General features: G+C 37.5%; 1 protein-coding gene across 2 annotated transcripts in view; it reads right to left on the bottom strand.

Moving 5' to 3' along the window:
- The window catches only part of LOC128685975 (nucleoprotein TPR-like), a 243,857-nt gene that overhangs the window by 132,902 nt on the left and 84,234 nt on the right, over positions 1-26,721 (bottom strand). For both annotated transcript variants that reach the window (XM_070083193.1, XM_070083194.1), the window contains exons 14-22: positions 24,586-24,713; positions 23,150-23,274; positions 19,879-20,102; positions 19,514-19,677; positions 15,543-15,765; positions 12,238-12,364; positions 11,773-11,885; positions 5,191-5,348; positions 393-559 (exon numbers count right to left, since the gene is read on the bottom strand). In XM_070083193.1, coding sequence (XP_069939294.1) covers positions 393-559; positions 5,191-5,348; positions 11,773-11,885; positions 12,238-12,364; positions 15,543-15,765; positions 19,514-19,677; positions 19,879-20,102; positions 23,150-23,274; positions 24,586-24,713 — 1,429 coding nt within the window. The remainder of the gene's footprint in view (positions 1-392; positions 560-5,190; positions 5,349-11,772; positions 11,886-12,237; positions 12,365-15,542; positions 15,766-19,513; positions 19,678-19,878; positions 20,103-23,149; positions 23,275-24,585; positions 24,714-26,721) is intronic.

The following is a 26,721-nucleotide window of genomic DNA, read 5'->3' as shown; positions in this document are numbered from 1 at the left end:
CAAAAGAAAACATGATTAAAAAAAAAAAGATAATCTAAAACATAAAAATTATCAACAAATACAGTACACCCTTCAGTAATGGCAATTGTGGTAGATAGAGAAGAGAATGTTTTGCCAGGATTGCAACAATAATAGACTATTCTGTGATCAATAGACTTTGTCCACTCCCTAAATCAAATGACCAGGAGGGTTTTGTTTCATATTTCTAAGTCTGTTAAACAGAGGGTAATAAGATTTTTCTTTAAAATTCTCTACAATAAAATGGCATGGATATAACAAGAAACTTATGTTTGAGACTAGTCTACCTATAACTACACCAAAGTCCTGAAGGAAACAAGATACAAAAAGTTTTCCCCAAATTTAAAAATGAGTGAGAAAAAATAATTTCATACCACAGTTGAAGTAAGCTTGGTTTGAATTGCTGCCATTTTGTCAGAAAGCTGAGTAAACTGGTCAAGGATTGACTTATTCTGCTCCTCTAATTCTTGGCACCTCACAATAAGATCCTTATTTTCTTTACGCAAGACACTCTCTCTTTCCTCAAAGCCTAATTTGGTATCTGAAATGAAAAACTAATTTTTATAGTAAAACACATTAGCTTTGATGTCTCATCCCTTCACATTCACCAACAGTTTCTAAATCTTTTTTCACAATCTTGCAGCTACTTAAATATTGCCAATCAACATATCTTAAATTGAAAAATGTATTTAACTGAATAGTTTCTCTGCTGTATCAGAAGTTACTAGTTCAACAAGTCAACTGCACTATTTCACATAAAAGAAGTGTCACTAAAGACTGGACCAGGCACTCCATAGGAAGGTGTTGTAGATCCTACTATAATATTTAAATTGCCCAGTAATGCTTTTCTAAACTCTATGCCCATGTAACCCAATAATTTTAAGTTTATGTAGACAATGGCACCAGTCTACTGGTGGATATGAAGACATTGATAGCAAGGAATCCTTTTATTACAACACCTTACTCAAAAGTGGCCCTCTATAAAGTACAGTGGACCCCCGAATTTCGGCAGCCGCGACTTTCATGAAATCCAACTTTCAGCAACTTTTTTCGTCAAAATATAACCTCGCAGTTTGTGAATGGCCTTGTGATTTGTCCGTCATACGGGACACGTCCGTGCAGTTGGGAGCAGCCAGGTGTATACGAAGGCTCCCACACAACATTCAGAGAGTGAGTGTGGCATGATTTGTGGACAAGTGACCATCACCCCACGGGTTCTTATGATACATTTCATAATAATCCATTGTTTTTTGTGCTTGCAACTGCTAAATAAGCCACCATGGGCCCAAAGAAAGCTCATAGTCCCAGCCCTTTGGTAAAGAAGGAAAGAAACATGATAGAAGTCAATAAAAAACTTATAGCAAAGTACCAAAGTGGAGGAAGAAGAGAGAGGGGAGAGTGTGCCTTCTTCAGTGATTCTACGGTATGTATGATACTAAAGCAGCAGGTATTGATAAAGGCTATAGTGCCAGCCAGCGATAAAGTGTACCATTAACAGTGCAGTAGTAAGTTAAGCAATTAAGCGATAGAAAAACGACACAAAAGTAACTCTCCAATACTGTTGGAGGTGTATAGGGCCACTGAACATACGCCACCCTGCTATCTTCCACCGCCCTAAACCTCTGCAAGCATCTCCTCCATCAAACTAACTAATTAAACTAACACCTCCTCCAAGTGTAAATCTTTCTTATTTATAGTGTAAAGATCTCTTATTTATAAATTACGTACATTGTTTGTGTGAATAGTGATGGTGGCTTCTGCTGCAGCCTCCACCAACACTAATATGTACGGCTTCTCTCAGTGGCCCTTATAAACCCAACAACAACAACATCACCACTTGTGACATACGGAATGACATTTTATTAATTCTAGAGTATATACATATGTATCATGTTTCTATGTTATTAATATTGTTTATGTCATATTAGATGAATTGCGAAAAATAAATAAGCTGCAGAGACGATATTAGCGTCATAGTGAAGCATAATAAACTGGCTTCCCTCTCCCCTCCTACCTGTCTGCCATACACCAACAAGAGTCTTAAGTAAAGGTAAGTGTGATGTTAAATGTTCATTTATCCATTTTATTATTGCTTTACATATATAGGTAGTAGGTTGGTAGACAGCAACCATTCAGGGAGGTACTACCGTCCTGCCAAGTGAGTGTAAAACGAGAGCTTGTTAATTGTTTTACATGATGGTAGGATTGCTGGTGTCATTTGTCTGTCTCTGAAGGAGGGGTGTTAATGTTGCAGTTTTATAACTGTAGTGTAAAGCACTCCTCTGACAAGACAGTGATGAAGTGAATGATGATGAAAGTTTTTCTTTTTCGAGCCACCATGCCTTGGAGGGAATCGGTCGATGTGTAATAAAAAAATATATTTGTCTCATAAATATGCAAGATTACATGTACGTCTTGCTACTTCTACTTACACTTAGGTCACACCACACATACATCTGAGTTTTCTTTGATTTAATCTTAATAGTTCTTGTTCTCATTACTTTTCCTATTATATCCAAGGGGAAATGGAATAAGAATCTTTCCTCCGTAAGCCATGCGTGTTGTAAAAGTCAACTAAAATGCTTGGAACAATGGGCTAGTAACCCCTTTTCCTGTAGTAGTAGTAGTAGTAGTAAGAGTAGTAAGAGGAGTAGTAAGAGGAGTAGTAAGAGGAGTAGTAAGAGGAGGAGGAAGAGGAGGAGGAAGAGGAGGAGGAAGAGGAGGAGGAAGAGGAGGAGGAAGAGGAAGAGGAGGACGAGGAGGAGGAAGAGGAGGAGGAAGAGGAGGAGGAAGAGGAGGAGGAAGAGGAGGAGGAGGAGGAGCAGGAGGTGGAAGAGGAGGAGGAGGTAGAGGAGGAGGAAGAGGAGGAGGAAGAGGAGGAGGAAGAGGAAGAGGAGGAAGAGGAGGAGGAAGAGGAGGAGGAAGAGGAGGAGGAAGAGGAGGAGGAAGAGGAGGAGGAAGAGGAGGAGGAAGAGGAGGAGGAAGAGGAGGAGGAAGAGGAGGAGGAAGAGGAGGAGGAAGAGGAGGAAGTTCGGAATGATTTGTTGTGTTTTTTCTTTTTTTTCAACATGTCGGTCCCCAAAAAGAAAATACTTTCATCATCATTCAACACTTTCACCTCACTCACACATAATCACTGTTTTTGCAGAGGTGCCCTGAATACAACAGTTTAGAAGTATTTTTTTTTTTTTCAACAAGTCGGCCATCTCCCACCGAGGCAGGGTGACCCAAAAAAGAAAGAAAATCCCCAAAAAGAAAATACTTTCATCATCATTCAACACTTTCACCTCACTCACACATTATCACTGTTTTTGCAGAGGTGCCCAGAATACAACAGTTTAGAAGCATATACATATAAAGATACACAACATATTCCTACAAACTGCCAATATCCCAAACCCCTTCTTTAACCCTTAAACGGTCCAAATGTATATATACGTTTTTTCAACATCTGAAAGTATGTAAAAAAACGTAATCTTCTTTTTTGTTTTACATTTGAAAACGTGTAAAAAAAACTTTTATCTACATTTTTTTTTTGTTATATTTGAAAATATGTAAAAAAAAGTAAATCTACTTTTGTAGCATTACAAAAGTGCAGGCATTGTACTTCTCATTTCCAGGACTCAAGTCCAGTTATTCAAAATAACCGGTTTCCCTGAATCCCTTCACTAAATATTACCCTGCTCACACTCCAACAGATCGTCAGGTCCCAAATACCATTTGTCTCCATTCACTCCTATCTAATACGCTCATGCACGCTTGCTGTAAGTCCAAACCCCTCGCCCACAACACCTCCTTTACCCCCTCACTCCAACCTTTTCGAGGACGACCCCTACCCCGTCTTCCTTCCCCTACAGATTTATACGCTCTCCATGTCATTCTACTTTGATCCATTCTCTCTAAAGGACCAAACCACCTCAACAACCCCTCTTCAGCCCTATGACTAATACTTTTATTAACTCCACACCTTCTCCTAATTTCCACACTCCGAATTTTCTGCATAATATTTACACCACACATTGCTCTTGGACAGGATATCTCCACTGCCTCCAACTGCCTCCTCGCTGCAGCATTTACAACCCAAGCTTCACACCCATATAAGAGTGTTGGTACTACTATACTTTCATACATTCCCTTCTTTGCCTCCACAGATAACATTTTTTGCCTCCCCATATACCTCAATGCACCACTCACCTTTTTTCCTTCATCAATTCTATGATTAACCTCATCCTTCATAAATCCATCCACTGACACGTCAACTCCCAAATATCTGAAAACATTCACTTCTTCCATACTACTCCTCCCCAATTTGATATTCAATTTTTCTTTATCTAAATCATTTGATACTCTCATCACCTTACTCTTTTCTATGTTTACTTTCAACTTTCTACCTTAACACATATTCCCAAATTCGTCCACTAACCTTTGCAATTTTTCTTTAGAATCTCCCATAAGCACAGTATCATCAGCAAAAAGTAAATTTTTTTTTTTTTTTTTTTTTTTTTCAACAAGTCGGCCGTCTCCCACCAAGGCAGGGTGACCCAAAAAAAGAAAGAAAATCCCCAAAAAGAAAATACTTTCATCATCATTCAACACTTTCACCACACTCTCAAATTATCACTGTTTTTGCTGAGGTGCTCAGAATACAACAGTTTAGAAGCATATACGTATAAAGATACACAACATATCCCTCCAAACTGTGTATCTTTATATATATATATATATATGCTTCTAAACTGTTGCATTCTGGGTACCTCTGCTAAACTGATTATGTATGAGTGAGGTGAAAGTGTTGAATGATGAAGGAAGTATTTTCTTTTTGGGGATTTTTTTTCTTTCTTTTTGGTCACCCTGCCTCGGAGGGAGACGGCCAACTTGTTAAAAAAAAAAAAAAGTTTTCTGTATGTAAATCTATATTTAATCTTTAAATAAAATACTTTTTGTTAATACTTTTGGGTGTCTGAAATGGATTAACTGGATTTCCATTATTTCTTATGGGGAAAATGGTTTCGCCGTTCATGAATTTTGCCATTCAGCAGACTCTCTGGAACGAATTAAACATGAAACTCAGGGGCCCACTGTATACAGGAATAAGCAAATACAAGCCTTGTAAAGGCAGTGTGAGTGTGAGTTAATGGAGACAACCCCCTTTTTTTTTATTTTCCCTTTTACCTCGAACAGCTTCTTCTGCCTTGATCTTAGCCGAGGTAGCCTCTTGGAGTTCAGTGTTGTACTCTGCTTGTCTTTCTTTTAATGTTGCTAAAGCTTTGAGATCAGCTCCATGTAGCATAACTTCCCGCTCATACTTGTCTTGTACTTCAGCTGCCAGTCTGAAGGATAAATACTTTCATAAAATTCAATAAAAACTTTGCCACATCTAAATTTTAAACAAAAACCAATACATTTTTTTTTTAACTCAACAGCTGTCTCGTGCATATGCAAGGTGCCCCAAAGAAGCAAATACATTCACCATCATTCATTCAAAAACTTTCTTGCCAGAAGCGTGCTGATATCACAATTCAGTTGACAATGTATTAATTATTATATTCAGGGGAAAGTGCTAAATCTGTAGGAATTATACAAGTGCCTGAGAAACTGTAATCATGAACATTAAAATGGTATAAAATACCGACAGATTGTTAGGTAAGACACATATGCAACAGTTAGGTATCTTTATTATGAAACGTTTCGCCTACACAGTAGGCTTCTTCAGTCGAGTACAGAAAAGTTGATAGAAGCAGAAGAGACTTGAAGACGATGCAATCAGTCCATCACCCTTAAAGTTTTGAGGTGGTCAGTCCCTCAGTCTGGAGAAGAGCATTGTTCCAAAGACTGAAACAATATGGAGTCGAAGTGACAGGATGGAGCCTTATATAGCGCCAGGAGGCGAGACGTAGGTCACTAGTAGAACGCAGATGTTGGGAGGTCAGGTCCCTCTCAACTTCAGCCGTTCTCGCTAGTAGAGGTTGTCAAAGTTGATTTCAGGTCTGTACCAAGATACCCTTGTGTTGCAGTGTCTGACAGATTGAACATTAAAATGGTATAAAATACCGACAGATTGTTAGGTAAGACACACATGCTCTTCTCCAGACTGAGGGACTGACCACCTCAAAACTTTAAGGGTGATGGCCTGATTACATCGTCTTCAAGTCTCTTCTGCTTCTATCAACTTTTCTGTACTCGACTGAAGAAGCCTACTGTGTAGGCAAAACGTTTCATAATAAAGATACCTAACTGTTGCATATGTGTCTTACCTAACAAACTGTAATCATGTTCGTTCCATGGAAGAGGACAGGTCTAATCCTTCACATCAAAACACCCTCACCAGCATCAAGGAACCTCCTTCTAGAGAAGTGGTCACGATCCAAAATTGGGTCACCATGGGACTAAGATTTTTTTATTAATAACGAAAATAATAATACAGCCTCTCCTCACTTAATGAAGTTCCGTTTCTAAGACCACATCGTTAAACGAATACGTCGCCAAATGAGGAGCATACTATAATGGTAGTGGGTTTGTGTCAACCATCTTTGATATTTTAATGTCACCTTTACACCATTTATAACATTTCTGATATATTTTTAAATGTATATACAGTAGTGTACTGTATATTGAAATCAACACAATAGAGGAAATCAGCTCTAATATACATTATTTAGGTACAAATACTGGCCATAGAGCCCATCCTAAGTCCAAGGCGTCGGTAAACGAGTTCGTCACTAAGTGAGGAGAGGCTTTAACCCTTTCACGGTTGGTACCGTACAAGTACAACTTGCATGCCAGGGTTGGTGTCTTACTAGTACGCATAAATTCTAGCACCTTCAAATCTAGCGAGAGAAAGCTGGTAGGCCTACATATGAAAGAATGAGTCTACGTGGTCAGTGTGTACAGTATAAAAAAATTCCTGCAGCACACAGTGCATAACGAGAGAAAAAACTCCATGTTTTTGGTTTAAAACAGCGACTTTGCAGTGTATTTTTGTATGGTATTTATGGTTGTATTCTAGTTTTCCTGGTCTCATTTTATAGAATGGAAGACATATTATAGAAATTGAGACGATTTTGATTGGTTTCACAATGAAAAGTACCTTGAAATTGAGTTCAAAGTAGCAGAAATGTTCGATTTTTGCCAAAGTTCAAAGGTAAACAAATCATGCCACACGTCCAATACACGTCAACTGGTGAGTGTAATATTCTTTCACAAGTGTCCTGATATTATTTACACCATTTCTACACCACTTCTACACGAATGCAGTAGTCTGCATAACATAAATCTTCTATTTTTTGTGAGATTAAAATTCAAAGCGGAAAGCAAAAGAAATGTAACAGAGGCCTACAGACATGAGTAATGAACAGAAATGTTAGTTTAGTGCCAGAAATGTCTGTCATATTTATTCTGGACCCTATTTGGAAATTGGCATCTTTTGAAATTTGTGTGAAATTGGCAAAATTCCCAATTTCTGACCCCGTTATTGGATAGTGGAAATCAGTAAATGGGTGGTTTTATGTACTCATTTGACAGAAAAAATGGAGTTCTAGCAAAATAGGTATGATTTTTCTTGACTGGTACATTGGAATTGGCCGAAAATATGGCTCAAAGTAGGCGAAATCGCCGATGCATAAACATAGTCGAGAACGCTAACTTTGCGAGAGCATAACTCCGTAAGTTTTCCATCAAATTTCATACTTTTGGTGTCATTATGACCAGGAAAAGATTCTCTATCATTTCATAAGAAATTTTTTTTTTTTTTTTTTTGAAAAATTTCCGACCCTGAGAAAAAGTTTAGGAGAGGTCCTGCCGACCCTGAAAGGGTTAATAAAAATGGTAATATTTTTTTCATCAAACTGGCCATATGCCACCGAGGCAGGGTGACCTAAAAACAAAAATGTATACAGGAGAAGGGGTTACCAGCCCTCTGCTCCCGGCATTTTGGTTGCCATTTATGACATGCATGGCTTACTGAGGAAGAATTCTGTTCCACTTCCCCATGGAGAAGTACTATTATTATTATATCCAGTATTACTTCATAACTAGCATTAAGCAGTTTTTTTTCTGTATTCTAAATCTTAGTTTCACAAGCTTCACTCAATGTGGTGTACTTAAACCACAATGTGTTCTTTGTGGAGAAGTCTTGAGCAATGAATCATTCAAGCAAAGCAAAACAAGCTTAGAAGGCACTGGAAAGAAAAACACAGTGCACTTGTGAACAGAGAGCAGAGTTTCTTTGAACAGAAAGAATAAGAACGAATCAGCACACTGGATGCTCCTACCAAAACAGCTTCTTACTCTGTGCGTCAAGCAACACTCGCTTTGTACCTTGGAGGATTACAAAAGTAAAGAAGTCTCACACCATCAGTGAGAAATGGTGAAACCAGCACCGCTTAACCCTTTCAGGGTTTCGACCGTACTAGTACGGCTTACGCACCAGGGTTCTTGACGTACTAGTATGCCTAAATTCTAGCACCCTCAAATCTAATGAGAGAAAGCTGGTAGGCCTACATATGAAAGAATGGGTCTATGTGGTCAGTGTGCACGGCATAAAAAAAATCCTGCAGTACACAGTGCATAATGAGAGAAAAAAAAACTTTGACCGTGTTTTTGGATTAAAACAGCGACTTTGCACTGTATTTTCGTATGGTATTTATTGTTGTATTCTAGTTTTTCTGGTCTCCTTTTATAGAATGGAAGACATATTACAGAAATTGAGATGATTTTGACTGGTTTTACAATGAAAAGTACCTTGAAATTGAGCTCAAAGTAGCAGAAATGTTTGATTTTTACCAAAGTTCAAAAGTAAACAAATCATGCTATGCGTCTAATACACGTCGACTGGCGAGTCTAATATTCTTTCACAAGTGCTGATATTATTTATACCATTTCTACACTAAGGCAGTAGTCTGCATAACAGTAAATCTTCTATTTTTTTGTGAGAATAAAAATTCAAAGTGGAAAGCAAAAGAATGTAAGAGGGGCATGGGGATGTGACTAATGAACAGAAGAAATGTTATTTTAGTGCCAGGAATGTCTTTCTTGTTTATTCTGGACCCTATTTGGAAATTGGCATCTTTTGAAATTTGTGTGAAATTGGCAAAATTGCTAAATTCTGACCACTGTATTGGATAGATGAAATCGGTAAATGGGTGGTTTCTTGTACTCATTCGATAGAAAAAATGGAGTTCTAGTGAAATAGTTATTATTTTTGTCGACTAGTACACTGGAATTGGCCGAAAATAGGGCTCAAAGTGGGCAAAATCGCTGATGCGTAAACATCGTCGAGACCACTAACTTCGCGAGAGAATAATTCCGCAAGTTTCCATCAAATTTCATACTTTTGCTGTCATTATGATCAGGAAAAGATTCTCTATCTTTTCACAAGAAAAAAAATTTTTTTTTCTTTTTTTTTTGAAATTTGGGCGACCCTGAGAACAAGTCTCTGAGAGGGCCTGTCGACCCTGAAAGGGTTAAGATGGTGCAGACAAATTGTGGAAGTGAGGCTGCAAAGAAAACTGAAGTGATACAAATGACCAGTTTAGTCTCCAGCTGGATAAATCTGCAAATGTTAGTGATGATGCCCAACTCATGGCTTAAGAACAGAATCAAGGTCCAGAAGATATGGAAGAGGAGCTTGTTCTGCCAGCCATTAGACACCACCACAAATGGAGAAAATATTTTCAAGATTGCAGATTCATTCTTTAAGGAAAAAGAACTTCAGTGAAATCAGTGTTACAGCGTCTGTTGTGATGGTGCACCAACAATGTTAGGAGAAATGTAGGAGTTTCACTGCTTGAGCAAAAGAGGAAAATGTGTGCATTTTGATTTTGGTTCAGAGCATGTGCATCTGTTATATCACTCTGAGGTTAGTGGCTGTCACAAGGATTCTCCAATGATTGTTTGAAATGCTGAATGAGACTGAGATATTTTAGGTTGAAAAAATCATTCATCCATTGTCCTCAAAATTTTCAGATTAAAAAATGGATGAGGCAAGTGGCTTATCTTGCCAATATTTTTGCTGAGATTAATGCCTTGAACAATATAATGCAAGGTTGCAATCAGATGTTGGTAAGGCTGTCACAGAAACCAACAGCATTCAGGGGAAAAATTGAAGATGGGAAAGAGTAAAAGTGAGGCTGGAATGATTGCATCATTTTAATCCTTGACAGCACTTCTAGAGAACAAAACATTTTCACTCATTCAGGTTCAAAGCATCTTCATGAAACATTTACCAACTGATTACAGAGTTTGATAGCTATATTCCTAAGAATGCGATGAAATGCACTTGGGTAGAAACCACTTCAACACTGAACCTGAAGACCTACTTGATGATACTATGAACATCAGCAAACTACAGAAGCAGCTCATCAAGATAAATAATGACAAAACACTTCAATATGGTTTTAAAAAACAAAAAGATATAACGAATTCATTCTGGATTAAAGTTTACAAAGAAAAGTAGATTCTTGGAAGTGAAGCCCTAAAAGTGCTCATTTCCTTTGTTATAACTTTCCTGTGCTAGGTGGGATCTTTGGCAGCCACTGTCACAAAGATAAAGTACAGAAATCACCTACAATCAGAGTATGACACAAGATGTAGTCAGTCATCTAAAGTACCCCGATTTAAGGAGCTCATTGAAACCATAGTGCCAGGGATCTCATTATTTATGGATACATCTGACGATACGCCAATCCCTTAAACTGTCCAAGCAGATCTATGTTCACATGCGTAGTGCTCCAAAAGTAGATCTACGCTTTTTTTACATATTTTCAAATATAACAAAGAAAAAATAGATCAAAGTTTTTTTTACACGTTTTCAAATGTAAAAAAAGAAAAGATCTACGTTTTTTACATACTTTCAAATGTTGAAAAAACGTAGATCTACGTTTGGACAGTTTAAGGGTTAAGGATACTCATTATTGATTCTTGTTTATTTGCCCCATTAATATTGCTGTTTACGTTTTGTTTGTAGTCACACTTCTTTTAAGAACCAAGATAATTTTTTCATTTATGTTGTAAATTAAGGTTATGAACATATGGGTTGCCATGTAGATTCTTGACAGGATTTTGGGTCACTTGCCATAAAAAGTTATTAACCACTGCTCTAGGGGTCAGTGTTTTATGTCGTACTTTTCAGGCTGAGTTGTCAAGGAAGGCAATCTACACTAAAAATACACAATGTCAAGCATTTTCTGTTATTCATTTATAACAGTGACCAATTTTTATTTGTGTACCAAAACTAATTTGACAATCCAATGTAACTTAATAAACATTACATAATTTAGCTTAATTATACCCAAATTATCCTAGGCCAGCCTAAACTTACTGAATTTAATGTCAGTGGAAATACTGTATGTTCATTTCCTAATATTCAAAAAGGATGAAAGGATATAAGTTTGTCTATACTGGATAAATTTTTGTCCTAGGACCTTGATCATTTCAAATAAGCTCCCACAACCAAAACATATCCAATAAGAATGTTGTTTGTGTGCAATTGTATCCTTTCATCCAATTTGTTGGAATCAATATACCTTCTACATTTGTATTCTGGACAATTTTTTGTGGAAATAATGCAACAAACAACTTACCTTCAGATTGCTTAGCAAAATGATCATTGTTATAAACCAAGATCACAGACTCTACCTTAAAAAAAAAACACTAACCCAAAACAATCATAATAACTTTTTGATCATATTGGCCACAGTTTAAAGTTAACTGTATAAATCAAATTAAACAATCTTCATTAATTCACATTTTACATACTTGGACTGCTCCTGAGCCTCCTTTTTGGCACATTCTTCTTCTTCTTTTGCTTTCTGAAGAGCTTCCTTTACATCACTTAGTTCTTTCTGACAAACCTGCAACTCCTCTTCGGTCTGTCAAAATAATAACAGTTTATCAGAGATTTGTGCCCCTCTTCACTGGAGGAAGAGGCTATCACAGATAGAATGCAGTTAAAAAAATGAAGACCTCCAATTCAAAATTTTGAAGACTCTAAGGAATTCAACTGAAAAAACACTGAATGCAAAATCAATTCTAATTCCACCATACTCCACAGGAGAACTCAAATGAAATTTTGAAATTAATTCTACATCCCGTATAAAAAAAAAAACACGCAAAGTCAAACCTGTGGAGCTTGGTAATTTCTGACATTTTAAAGTACAGAGAGAGAGATGTTTGTGGTACAGAACAGATACTTGTATAATGATTTTATAAAGATGTTTGTACCTTCGCCAATTTGGATTTCAGGAGAAGTGCAGCAGTTTCCCCCTCTTCTATTGCATCCTTTAACTGGTTTTCTAATTTCTCAAGCTGTGCTTCTGTTGCTTGAAGTTCCTTCTGCAATTTTGTGTATCTGATGGGGAAATATTTAATAAAGAATTAGCTTAACATCTTATAAGCCTATGAGGCAATTAAAATGATCTTGGTCCAGCACTTTTCTAGCACAGCAAATTTAACAGTTAACTACACAGCCTCAAGAGATACTTAGCTGTATAACTTACCATCAGCAGAAAGAATAAAACACATACTGTACAGTTATGCTTTTAAATGCTAAAAATACAAACTCAATAAAAATCCCCCTCCCAGTTGGGGGAAAAAAAAATTAAAGCTTGTATCCTGAAGTTTTGGACCGCTTAATCCAAACTGCCTAGTATCAAAGAACTTTCTTGGAAAACCTATGGACATCCTTCACATCCAGGCATTGCATTTCATTTCAATATACTTGAGTCCTGGAAATGGGAAGTACAATGCCTGCACTCTAAAAAAGGGGTTTGGGATATTGGCAGTTTGGAGGGATATGTTGTGTATCTCTATAGGTATATGCTTCTAAACTGTTGTATTCTGAGCACCTCTGCAAAAACAGTGATAATGTGTGAGTGTGGTGAAAGTGTTGAATGATGATGAAAGTATTTTCTTTTTGGGGATTTTCTTTCTTTTTTGGGTCACCCTGCCTTGGTGGGAGACGGCCGACTTGTTGAAAAAAAAAAAATACATTTTAATAAATCAGGATGTCAAAATCCCCCTTTAAACCTAGTTACCCAACAGTGTCTAACCCCTGTTCCTAAAGTGGACAATGGGGCAATGATGACTGATGATAAAAAAATATTACCTTGCTTACAATATTGAATAGTATTAATAGAACTTCTCCCAGCCCCTGTTCTTCACATTATCCATGTCACCCCCCAAGAAAGAAACACATTCACCATTACTCCTAGGACAGCTGTCATGTTGTGAGTGATGGGCATGACAAGTCAAATAACATTTCAAACTGTAATGCCTACCCAATCTTAAAAGTGTAAGTACTATACTTTCCACCTCCAGAATTCAAATTCCCATGAATTATGCTAAATGGGAAAGTAACTGTCATGATGTAATATTGATATTTTAAAGAAAAATGTAACACACCAGCCATCTCCCACCAAGGTAGGGTGACCTGAAAAAAAAAAAAAAAAAGTACTTTGCACACACACATCAAGAGAACATCAAGTCATAAAAATCATTTGTCTCCACTCACTCCTATTTAACACACTCACGCACACTTGCTGGAAAGTCCAAGCCCCTCGGGCACAGAACTTCCTTTACCCCTTCCATCTAACCTTTCCTAGGCTGACCCCTACACCACCTTCCTTCCACTACAGATTTATATGCTCTCCAAGTCATTCTATTTCATTCCATCATCTCTAAGTGTCCAAACAACCTAAACAATCCCTCCTCAGCCCTCTGTATAATACTTTTAGTAAACCCGCACCTCCTCCTAATTTCCAAACTACAGATTCTCTTCATAATATTCACACCACACATAGCCCTCAGACACAACATTCATCAACTATGCTTCACACCCATATAAGAGTATTAGTATAACTATACTCTTATATATTCCCCCTCTTTGCTTCCATGGATAACATCCTGTCTCCACAGACCCCTCAGTGCACCATTCACCTTTTTCCCCCCTCATCAATTCTATGATTCACTTCATCTTTCATAGACCCATCTGCTGACAAGTCCACTCCCAAATTGTATCTGAATACATTCACTTCCTCCATACTCCCTCCCTCCAATCTGATATACAATATTTCATCACCTAAATTTTTCATTATCCTCATCACTTTACTCTTTCCTATGTTCATTTTTAATTTCTTTCTTTTTTTTTTTTCCCACAAACCGGCCGTATCCCACCGAGGCAGAGTGGCCCAAAAAGAAAAAAACGAAAGTTTCTCCTTTCACATTTAGTAATATATACAGGGGAAGGGGTCAATAGCCCCTCACTCCCGGCATTTTAGTCGCCTCTGACAACATGCATGGCTTACGGAGGAAGAATTCTGTTCCACTTCCCCATGGAGGTAGGAGGAAATAAACAAGAACTAGAAAGAAAATAGAAGAAAACCCAGAGGGGTGTGTATATATATGCTTGTACGTGACCCAAGTTTAAGTAGAAGTAGCAAGATGTACCTGAAATCTTGCATGTTTATGAGACAGAAAAAAGACACCAGCAATCCTACCATCATGTAAAACAATTACAGACATTCGTTTTATACTCACTTGCCAGGATGGTAGTACCTCTCTAGGCGGCTGCTGTCTACCAACCTAAAACCTAGGTCTTTCTTTTATATACCCTACCAAAGTCATCCACTAACCTCTACAACTTCTCTTCAGAATCTCCCAAAAGCAGAGTGTCATCAGCAAGAAGCAACTGTAACAGCTCCCACTTTGTGTTAGATTCTTTATTTTTTTAATCCCACACCTCTTGCCAACACCTAAGCATTCACTTCTCTTACAACTCCATCTATAAATATACTGAACCATGGTGACATCACACATCCCTGTCTAAAGCCTACTTTTACTAGGAAATACTCTCCCTCTCTCCTACATTTAAGAATCATCTTCTTTCAGCAAACTGGCTGTATCCCAACGAAGCAGGAACAAGAACAAGAACAAGAACTAGTAAGGAAATAGAAGAAAACCCAGATGGGTGTGTATATATGTGTGTACATACATGTGTAATGTGACCTAAGTGTAAGCGTAAGTAGCAAGACCTACTTGAAATTCCGCATGGTTATGAGACAGAAAAAAGACACCAGCTATCCTACCATCATGTAAAACAATTACAGGTACCATCCGACTTACGACCAAGCTTGGTTCTGACCAGCTGGTCCTAAGTCAAAATGGACGTAAGTCAAAACCTTACTACTGAATATCAAAATCACATTTTTGTAATGATTATATTTTATTGTTTTATTTTGGTATTTCATTTTTTACTTTACTTTTTATGCTGTTTGTACTGCATTTTATACTGTAAGGTTTAGGATAAAAACACTGTACAACACAAACAGTTGTTAATTTCCCAGAAATTTGGCATACAAAACATGGTCGTAAGTCGAGTGGTCATATGTCGAGCAGTTCATGAGTCGGATGGCAGGTGTACAGGCTTCCATAAAACACTCACTTGCAGGACAGTAGTACCTTCCTGGGCAGTTGCTGTCTCCCAACCTACTACCTAGGACATTTAAGAATATCAACTTAAAAAAACTTACTCTTCATTAGCTGTCTTGCAGGCTTCATTCGACTCTTCTAGCTGCTTTTCATGCTGTTTGTTTAACTCAAGCAATTCCTTTTCAAAGCGCTTTGATTGTTCATGAGCAGCCTGAAGCACTGCGTGCTTGCTCTTTTCCTCAGCCAGCTGAATCTCTAAGTCACGGACATGCGGCGATGGGCCTGTCATGCGGAATGGCATTGGAGACCTCATAGGGCTGTTACCTGTAAAAAGTCATATTTAAATAATATCACAAAATTTTGTATCTGAAGAATCAAACTTGATGTGGAAAGGAAAAGATCCCAAATTAGAGGAAAGAAATGTTACTGCCAAATTTGTTTAGCAATTAAATAATATTAGTTTCAATGTTTTGCTTCTATTTTTGTTTTCCATGGCCATGTTCAACGTTTATGAAAACTTAGTTAATTTTTTTTTAACAAGTCGGCCATCTCCCACCGAGGCAGGGTGACCCAAAAAGAGAGAAAATCCCAAAAAAGAAAATACTTTCATCATCATTCAACACTTTCACCTCACTTATACATAATCACTGTTTTTACAGTGGTGCCAAGAACACAACAGTTTAGAAGCATATATGTATAAGATATACAATATATCCCTCCAAACTGCCAATATCCCAAACTCCTCCTTTAAAGTGCAGACACTGTACTTCCCATTTCCAGTATTCAAGTCCGGCTATATAAAAATAACCAATTTCCCTGAATCCCTTCACTAAATATTACCTTGCTCACACTCCAACAGCTCGTCAGGTTCCAAACACCATTTGTCTCCATTCACTCATATCTAACACGCTCACGCACGCTTGCTGGAAGTCCAAGCCTCTTGCCCACAAAACCTAGTTTACCCCCTCCCTCCAACCTTTTCAAGGACGACCCCTACCCCGCCTTCCTTCCCCTACAGATTTATACGCTCTCCATGTCATTCTACTTTGATCCATTCTCTCTAAATGACCAAACCACCTCAACAATGCCTTGTCAGCCCTCTGACTAATACTTTTATTAACTCCACACCTTCTCCTAGCTTCCACACTCCGAATTCTCTGCATAATATTTACATCGCACATTGCCCTTAGACAGGACATCTCCACTGCCTCCAACTGCCTCCGCTGCAGCATTTATAACCCAAGCTTCATACCCATATAAGAGTGTTGGTACCACTATACTTTCATACATTTCCTTCTTTGCCTCCATAGATAATGCTTTTTGTCATCAATTCTATGGTTAACCTCATCCTTCATAAATCCATCCGCTGACACATCAACTCCCAAATATCTGAAAACATTCACTTCTTCCATACTCCTCCTCTCCAATTTGATATCCAATTTTTCTTTATCAAAATCATTTGATACCATCATCACCTTACTCTTTTCTAAGACCACTTTCAACTTTCTACCTTTACACTCTCTCAAACTTGTCCACTAATGTTTGCAACTTTTCTTCAGAATCTCCCATAAGCACAGCATCATCAGCAAAAAGTAACTGAATTCTCATTTTGTATTTGATTTCCCATATATTCATCCCACCCCTCTCCCCAACACCCCTAGTATTTACTTCTTTTACAACCCCATCTATAAATATATTAAACAACCATGGTGACATTACACATCCCTATCTAAGACCTACTTTTACCGAGAGGTAATCTCCCTCTCTTCTACACACCCTAACCTGAACCTCACTATCCTCATAAAAACTCTTTACAGCATTTAGTAACTTACTACCAATATTCCATATACTTGCAACATCTGCCACATTGTTCCCCTATCCACTCTATCATACACCTTTTCTAAACCCATAAATGCAATGAAAACTTCCCTAACTTTATCTAAATACTGTTCACATATATGCTTCAATAGGTAGTAGGTTGGTAGACAGCAACCGCCCAGGGAGGTACTACCGTCCTGCCAAGTGAGTGTAAAACGAAAGCCTGTAATTGTTTTACATGATGGTAGGATTGCTGGTGTCCTTTTTTCTGTCTCATGAACATGCAAGATTTCAGGTACGTCTTGCTACTTCTACTTACACTTAGGTCACACTACACATACATGTACAAGCACATATATACACACCCCTCTGGGTTTTCTTCTATTTTCTTTCTAGTTCTTATTCTTGTTTATTTCCTCTTATCTCCATGGGGAAGTGGAACAGAATTCTTCCTCCGTAAGCCATGCGTGTTGTAAGAGGCAACTAAAATGCCGGGAGCAAGGGGCTAGTAACCTCTTCTCCTGTATATATTACTAAATGTAAAAGGAGAAACTTTCGTTTTTCCTTTTGGGCCACCCCGCCTCGGTGGGATACGGCCGGTGTGTTGAATGAAAGAATATATGCTTCAATGTAAACACTTGATCTACACATCCCCTACCCACTCTAAAACCTCCTTGCTCATCCACAATCCTACATTCTCTCTTGCCTCTAATTCTTTCAGTAATAACCCTACCATACACTTTTCCTGGTATACTCGGTAAACTTATTCCTCTATAATTTTTACAGTCTCTTTTGTCCCCATTCCCTTTATATAAAAGAATTATACATGCTCTCTGCCAAGCCCTAGGTACCTTCCCCTCTTTCGTACATTTATTATATTCCCGCCGTCTACCCAATACCTCCATCTCCCCATCTACTAACTCGCCTACTCTGTTTTCAACTGACAAATCCATTCATTCCCTAGGTTTTCTTAACTTGTTTATCTCACTCTACCCCTGGCACCCCAAATTTACCTACTACTCCCTCCACAACATTTTTATCCACTTTAGTTAATTTATCACAAATTTTGGATTTGGGCACAAATTACTACCTGCCTAAATCTAAGAGCTTCATAACTTGGAGCACACTATCACAAGAACTTCATATTATGTTTAGTTATAACAGGTCATGATGAACAGGCAGAGTGAACATTAAAATGGTATAAAATACCGACAGGTTGTTAGGTAAGACACATATGCAACAGTTAGGTATCTTTATTATGAAACGTTTCGCCTACACAGTAGGCTTCTTCAGTCAAGTACAGAAAAGTTGATAGAAGCAGAAGGTACTTGAAGACGATGTAATCAGTCCATCACCCTTAAAGTTTTGAGGTGGTCAGTCCCTCAGTCTGGAGAAGAGCATTGTTCCATAGTATGAAACAATATGGAGAAGAAGTGACAGGATGGAGCTTTTTATAGCGCCAAGAGGTGAGACGTAGGCCATTAGGAGAGGTAAGAACTCAGATGTTGAGAAGTCAGGTCTGGATTTGAGAGGGACCTGACTTCTCAACATCTGAGTTCTTACCTCTCCTAATGGCCTACGTCTCACCTCTTGGCGCTATAAAAAGCTCCATCCTGTCACTTCTCCATATTGTTTCATACTATGGAACAATGCTCTTCTCCAGACTAAGGGACTGACCACCTCAAAACTTTAAGGGTGATGGACTGATTACATCGTCTTCAAGTACCTTCTGCTTCTATCAACTTTTCTGTACTTGACTGAAGAAGCCTACTGTGTAGGCGAAACGTTTCATAATAAAGATACCTAACTGTTGCATATGTGTCTTACCTAACAACAGGCAGAGTTTATGTACAATACAAAGATACTTAAAATATTTTTAATCTGAAGACTGTATTAATATTGGTAGAATTACTGACAATATGTTAAGTAAAAGGACACTTATGCAAGTAATGTGACATTTTACTTTGGCAATATTTCGCTCTCCAGGAGGTTTATCAAGCTGTTACAAACAATACACGGACACAGAGAATATATAAATAGGCTTAGAGTGAGGTGAAATACTAGTGGTAGAAGTAGCAATAATATTAGTTGTAGTAGTAGTAGTAATAATATTAGTTCTAGTAGTAGTAGAATACAATATGATATCGTTTGTAACAGCTTGATAAAGCTCCAGGAAAGTGAAACGTTGCCACAATAAAATGTCAAATTAGTTGCATCTGTGTCCTTTTATTTAACAAATCTGAAGATTATTTACCTCTAGCTCTGGCTCCTGGAGATGGCATAGCTCTTGCCCTCTCTTGAAGTTCATTCATCCGAGTTTTGGTGGATGCTAACTCTGCCTTAACATCCAACAACTGCTTAGTGGTGGCTGAATGTTCACCCTGCATGGTGCGAATTCGTCCCTCTAATTCACTCACTCTATGCAGTGATTATGATTAAATATATTAATGTAAACTACATACTGTATATGAAAAGTAACTAATGACTCATTCCAGCTATCCTGCCCAATAATGTTGTTAAAACACTCTTATATTATCACATGATAGGTATCCATTTTAACAAAAAGTAATAACCAAATTTAACACTGCACAATACTGAAAACACAGAAACTAAACTTACTTCTCTTGTGCTGCTTTAAGGTCAGAATTTGATGCCAGCTTGGCTCTTAGGCGGCTAACTTGCTCAGTCAGCTCTGCAACTCTATTTTCATACCTCATTTGCTCATCAGAGTCCCTGCGCTCTAAGTTGATCTTAATACTTTCCAGATTAGCAAGCACCATCGCCTGGGATGTTTGTCCTCGGCTAAGGGACTCACGCTCTGCCAAAAGTCTTGCTTCTGTTTCCTAAAGAAAAAACAGAATAAATAAATTTTCAAAATTAATGCTAACAATAGCACATTATCTTATAATGATGCCATGATATGACTAAGGAAATAATAAGCAAAGGATAGCAACCTACCTACCCATCATAGTAAAATTATCCAGTTTTAAAAAACAATTTAGGAAAAATCAAACACAGTGTATCTCTATCATATATGAAATATTGGAACTTCAGGAAGGTGCTACCATCCTGCCAAATGAGTGTGAAATGCACACCTATAATTGTCTTACACACTGGTAGGATTGCCCTCTCATAAACATGCAATTTCTACTTACACTTAGGTCACACTACACCTGCATGTACAGGAGGGCCCCGCTTTACGGCATTTCACTTTACGGCGTTCCGCTAATACGGTCATTTCAAATTATGACCAAAACTTGCTATACGGCTCCCCCCACCTGACTTTCTAATACGGTCACCGTGCCCCACCCTGTTTGTTTACATTCTCCGTGAGCTCAGTAAGCACTAAGTCTCTCCATTTTGTCTGGAAACTCCAAAATTTCAAATGTTTTTAAAAGTTATTTCATATTTTATATATACTCTGATAATTATACTTATGTATACCTGTACCTAAATAAACTTACATACTGTGCTGGCATGCAGGTACACATTAAAATCGGTAAGTGTCTTATGTCTCCAGACGTCATATTAGTAATGATAATAATAATCATCGAGTCATTTAAATGTCGTATATTACGTTAATATACACATTTTCATTAATCCATCTATGATATTTTTTCAAAATTATATAATAAACATGATGCATAACATATAAATAAGATAAATACACCCCACAGTAGAATAAATAAACATAAATGTGAGATGTGGTAGCAGACCACTTGCACAAGTGACGCCATATTAGAAATGATAACAATAATAATAATAATAATACTCACCGAGTCTCATTAAATGTCATATATTACGTTAATATACACATTTTCATTAATCCATCCATGATATTTTTTTTCAAAATTATATAATAAACACGATTCATAACATAAAAAGATGATAAATACACCCCACAATAGAATAAATAAACATAAATATAAGATGTGGGAGCCAGATAACTTGTACAAGTGACGGCAAGAATAACATTTTCTCTAATCTAACATAAGAGAAAATGTGTTACTGGGGGTAACTGTAGAAAATTATTCCTTTCGTATGTATGTAAGTAAGTTTATTCAGGTATACACAAATACAGTTACATAGATTATCATACATAACAACATATGTGTAGAGAACCTAGGATAACCCAAAAAAGTCAGTGTGACTTATTTCCATTGCCTTCACTCAGAGCTTCATTTCTTCTCAAAATGAGGTTACATGAGAATGGGAGTGTTCTTCTTTATTAATTCTACCGTATCAATGTAGAGACAACCTGTACACAATGTAACTTGTACACAAACCAGACGTGTACACTTCGTTTGTTTACAAAACTTACGTTTGCCTGGTTTGTTTACATAACTCTGCGCCTGTCCCCTCTCATGTACTCATTCTTTCTCTCTCTCATTTATTCGTTTTATCTCATTTACTTACTCCTGACCCTACATTAAGACTACAAATATTTTAAGGTAAGTAATGAGTGAACTGTATATACATTTTATCGCTCTGGGATGCTTAAATATCATAGAATATATGTGTGGGTGCAAAGATAAATAGTAGTAATTTTCAAAATGCTGTAAAAGTTTTTATGAATGGATGCCAGGTTAGATGGTGTAGAAAGGAAGACTACTTCCCATCGGTAAAGTATCGTTTTAGACAAGGATTGAAAAATCAAACATAGGTGTATTTAATATATTATAGATATTTGGGATTCAGGAAGATGCTAATCTTGCCAGAGAGGTGGGATAAATTTGATCTTCAACGTAGGAATTGCTCTCTACTTTTCTGATACGCTTGGGAGATCTAAGCAAATTCAAGGTTAGTGGATGAGTTTGGGATGTGTGTAAAGGTCGATTTCAAAATGACCAAGAACAGAGTAACGTGATGAGGTGTCAATGTTTGATTACATTTGATATCAATGGGAAGTCTATTTTGGAAACTCAATTCATTTTAAGTATTTAAGTTTATATACTCTGATGGATTGATTATGTAGCTGATAAATTAACTCATAGTCTGATGAGGTACAATAAAATGGTAAGTGTCTGGGTTGGCCTGGTATGGTAGCCTGGCTGACTACCATACATACCACACTTGATTTTTTACACTAAATACTACTCATCTCACCCTATATTTTAAGGTAAGTAATGAGTGAACTGTATATACATTTTATCGCTCTGGGATGCTTAAATATCATAGAATAGTATGTGTGGGTGGGGTGGCCTGGTAAGGTAGCCTGGCTGATTACCATACATACCACACTTGATTTCTTACAATAAATACTACTTATCTCACCCTAGATTAAGACTATAAATATTTTAAGGTAAGTAATGAGTGCACTATGTGTGTATTGTACTTTTTTATTGTTTTTTGATGCCTGGTTCTATTGCTAACTTAATATATGTTAGTGTAAACTTGTTATCTAGTGTTTGTATGCATTTATAAGTGGAAAAAAAGGGTGTTCCACTTTACGGCGGTTTCCGCTTTACGGCGGAAGCCTGGAACCTAACCTGCCGTGTAAGTGGGGCCCTGCTGTATATGTATATGTATACACACCCATTTGAGTTTTCTTCTATTTTTTTATTAGCTCTTGTTCTTACTTATTTTCCTTTCATCTCCATGGGGTAATGGAAAAGAATTTTTCCTCCATAAGCCATGCGTGTCGTAAAAGGCAACTAAAATGCTGGGAGTAAGGGATTAGTAATCCCTTCTCATGTATAAATTACTAAAATATAAAAAAAAAACTTTATAATTTGGATGTTTGAATGTGAATGGATGTAGCGAGGATGATAAGAAAGAGAAGATTCTCAATATTAAAGAAAAGAAGCTGGATGTCCTGGCTCTAAGCAAAACAAAGCTGATATTCATGTAAATTAAAACATTAGAAAAATCAAATTATCAATAATCTAACCTTCAGCAAAGTTCTTTCCTCTCGAAGATTATCTAAAGAAATTTCTGCTCGTGAAAGTTTCTTTTGCAGAATCAAGTATTCATTACGAAGTGTTTCTATTGTGCCCTCATGGCGTCCTATGATACCTGGAAAGCATACAAAGCTTTATCATCATATAATGTTAATAAAATTTTTCATTTTAAAGTAATTCACTGGAGGAAATTAATGGCAGGCATAACTAACCCATGAATGAATCTAGTGAGAGGTAAAGTGATTCTTTAGGTACCAATTATTCATGAGATGAAGTGTATTTTCAATAAAAGAAAAAATATCATCTGTAAAAATTAAAAAGATCACAAAATTCATAAAAAAAAAAAAAAAATTACTAAGTACTCAGGTGTATACGGGCTAAATTATCCTAATGGCTATAATCACAAACATGATTTTTAGAGGAAGACCAGTAAGCTAGCAGAAGTCTTCAGCTAGATGACCAAAAGCTCCAGCTATTTGTCATCATATGACAGACTCACATCTGGAAACACTTGTCCTCTTTCCTGCCAAACATTATATGTACATATGAACAGCTTCCCCCCCCCCCCCCAAGATTCAGAGACAATTCTGTTTTTTTGTTTTTTTTAACAAGTCGGCCGTCTCCCACCAAGGCAGGGTGACCCAAAAAGAAAGAAAATCCCCAAAAAGAAAATACTTTCATCACTCAACACTTTCACCTCACTCATACATAATCAGTTTTTACAGAGGTGCCCAGAATACAACAGTTTAGAAGTATATACGTAAAAAGATACACAACATATTCCTCCAAACTGCCAATATCCCAAACCCCTCCTTTACAGTGCAGGCATTGTACTTCCCATTTCCGTACTCAAGTCCTGCTATATAAAAATAACTGGTTTCCCTGAATCCCTTCACTAAATATTACCCTGCTCGCACTCCAACAGCTCGTCAGGTCCCAAATACCATTCATCTCCATTCACTCCTATCTAACACGCTCACGCACGCTTGCTGAAAGTCCAAGCCCTTCGCCCGCAAAACCTCCTTTACCCCGTCCCTCCAACCTTTTCGACCCCTACCCCGCCTTCCTTCCCCTACAGATTTATACGCTCTCCATGTCATTCTACTTTGATCCATTCTCTCTAAATGACGAAACCACTTCAACAACCCCTCTTCAGCCCTCTGACTAATACTTTTATTAAATCCACACCTTGTCCTAATTTCCACAGCCTCCAAAGACAAGAACTAAAGTCTCATTGCAAATTACTTGTAATCTCCATTTGACATGCATTAGAAAATTTGTCGTAATAATTCTCCCAGTAAAGGTGACATTAACATTAATAGGCAACAAGACTGATAAATGTAATTAATAAAATGGTAAAATATGATAAATTCTAAATACTTCAAAGTATACCTAGATTTCTTGCCAATTTTCTCTTGTATCATACCTTGCAGAGTGGAATTATTTTTTTCCAAAGACGCAATCTGCCGCCGTAGTACCTCAGTATTATTCTGCAGTGTCTTCATCCTCTCATCATTGTACTCTGCCTGTGACACTAACTTAATATTTTCATTCCTGCCAATAAGAATTAAAATACTGTTAAAGACAGTGTGCATGTCTGAATGTATATTTTTTTAAAATGTCGGCCATCTCCCACCGAGGCAGGATGCCCCCAAAAAAAAGAAACACTTTCACCACCATTCACATAATACCACCATCTTTGCAGAGGCACTCAGATATGACAGTTTAGATGTACCAAACAGCCAATATCCCAAACCCCTCCTTTAAAGTGCAGTTAATATACTTCCCACCTCCAGGACTCAAGTCTGGCTAACCAGTTTCCCTGAATCCCTTCACAAAATATTACCCTGCTCACACTCCAACAGCTCATCAGATCCCAAAAACAATTCGTCTCCATTCACTCCTATCTAAAACATCCCAAAAACAATTCGTCTCCATTCACTCCTATCTAAAACATCCCAAAAACAATTCGTCTCCATTCACTCCTATCTAAAACGCTCCCATATGCCTGCTGCATGTCCAAGCCCCTTGTACCCCATCCCTCCATTCTTTCCTAGGATGACCCCTACCCCTTCTCTCCTCCACTACAGATTTATACACCCTCCAAATCATCCTATTTTGCCCCATGCTCTCAAAATGACCAAACCACCTCAACAACCCCTCTTTATCACTCTGAATAATACTTTCAGTAACTCCACATCTCCTCCTAATTTCCACACTATAAATTCTCTGCACAATATTTACACCACATATTAACCTTGGACATGACATTTCCACTGCCTCCAGCCTCCTCCTCACTGCAGCATTTACAACCCATGCTTCACAGCCATGTGTGTTGGTGCCACTATACTCTCATACATTCCCTAGTTTGCCTCCATCGATAACATTTTTTTTTTTGTCTCCACAGATACCTCAATACACCACTCATCTTTTTTCCTTCATCAATTCTATAGTTTCTTTGTCCTTCATAAACCCATCCGCTGACAAGTCCACTCCCAAATATCTGAACACATTCATTTCTTTCATACTTCCTCCCTCCCTCCAATGTGATATCCATTTTTTTTTTACCTAACTCATTTGATACCCTCATCACCTTACTCTTATGTTCATTTTCAACTTTCTTCCATAATATGCATGTAATTACATATTGGAGCCTGTAGGGGATCAGCTCAAGCTCTTGGCCCCATCTTGTAACTTTTGACCAACTGAACATTTCTGAAAACTCCTTCGGAGTGCAGGCACTGTACTTCCAACATCCAAGACTCCAGTTTGGCTAAACGGTTTCCCTAAATTCCTTCATAAAATGTTACTTTGCTCACACTCCAATAAGCCCTCATGTATTTGATACATAAAATTTCATCAGGAGTCCCCTTACTTCCTCATAAGTCATTTCAATGCTTACTAATTCTATTTGGTTTATTCCTTAATCCATCTCTGGAACATATACTGTTAAATCTTTTGTTAAGCTCAAAGCATATCTCCATATCATTTCTTGCAAATGTTTTCCCTTCTTTTCTCATAATCATGTAATTATTTGTCAGTTTCTTTCTAATGTGGGTGTGATGTAGTTCTGGCATCTTTGTTTATGAAGTCTTTTTTATAGACAAACTATTCTCCATATACAGTGGACCCCCGCTTAACGATCACCTCCAAATGCGACCAATTATGTAAGTGTATTTATGTAAGTGCTTTTGTACGTGTATGTTTGGGGGTCTGAAATGGACTAATCTATTTCACAATATTCCTTATGGGAAAAAATTCGGTCAGTACTGGCACCTGAACATACTACTGGAATGAAAAAAGTTCGTTAACCGGGGGTCCACTGTATTTACCATATACATGTAGTCATATATAAAGATTTACCAAACATACTAATTTAGCTAAATACCTAGCGTCAAATAAAATTAAATAAAAACTGTACAGTGGACCCAAGGATTACATCGTCATCAGAATACGTAATAATTGGAATAAGTAATGTTTTTTCATCAAAATACTGGCTCGGTGACTGTCATTGAACTCGGTATAAGGCATTCATCCAGAATGTGTCCTCGCGGCCTGAGCG

This window comes from Cherax quadricarinatus, chromosome 9 (assembly GCF_038502225.1).
Source record: "Cherax quadricarinatus isolate ZL_2023a chromosome 9, ASM3850222v1, whole genome shotgun sequence".
Taxonomy (NCBI): domain Eukaryota; kingdom Metazoa; phylum Arthropoda; class Malacostraca; order Decapoda; family Parastacidae; genus Cherax; species Cherax quadricarinatus.
This window is presented reverse-complemented; position numbering and strand designations above follow the sequence as displayed.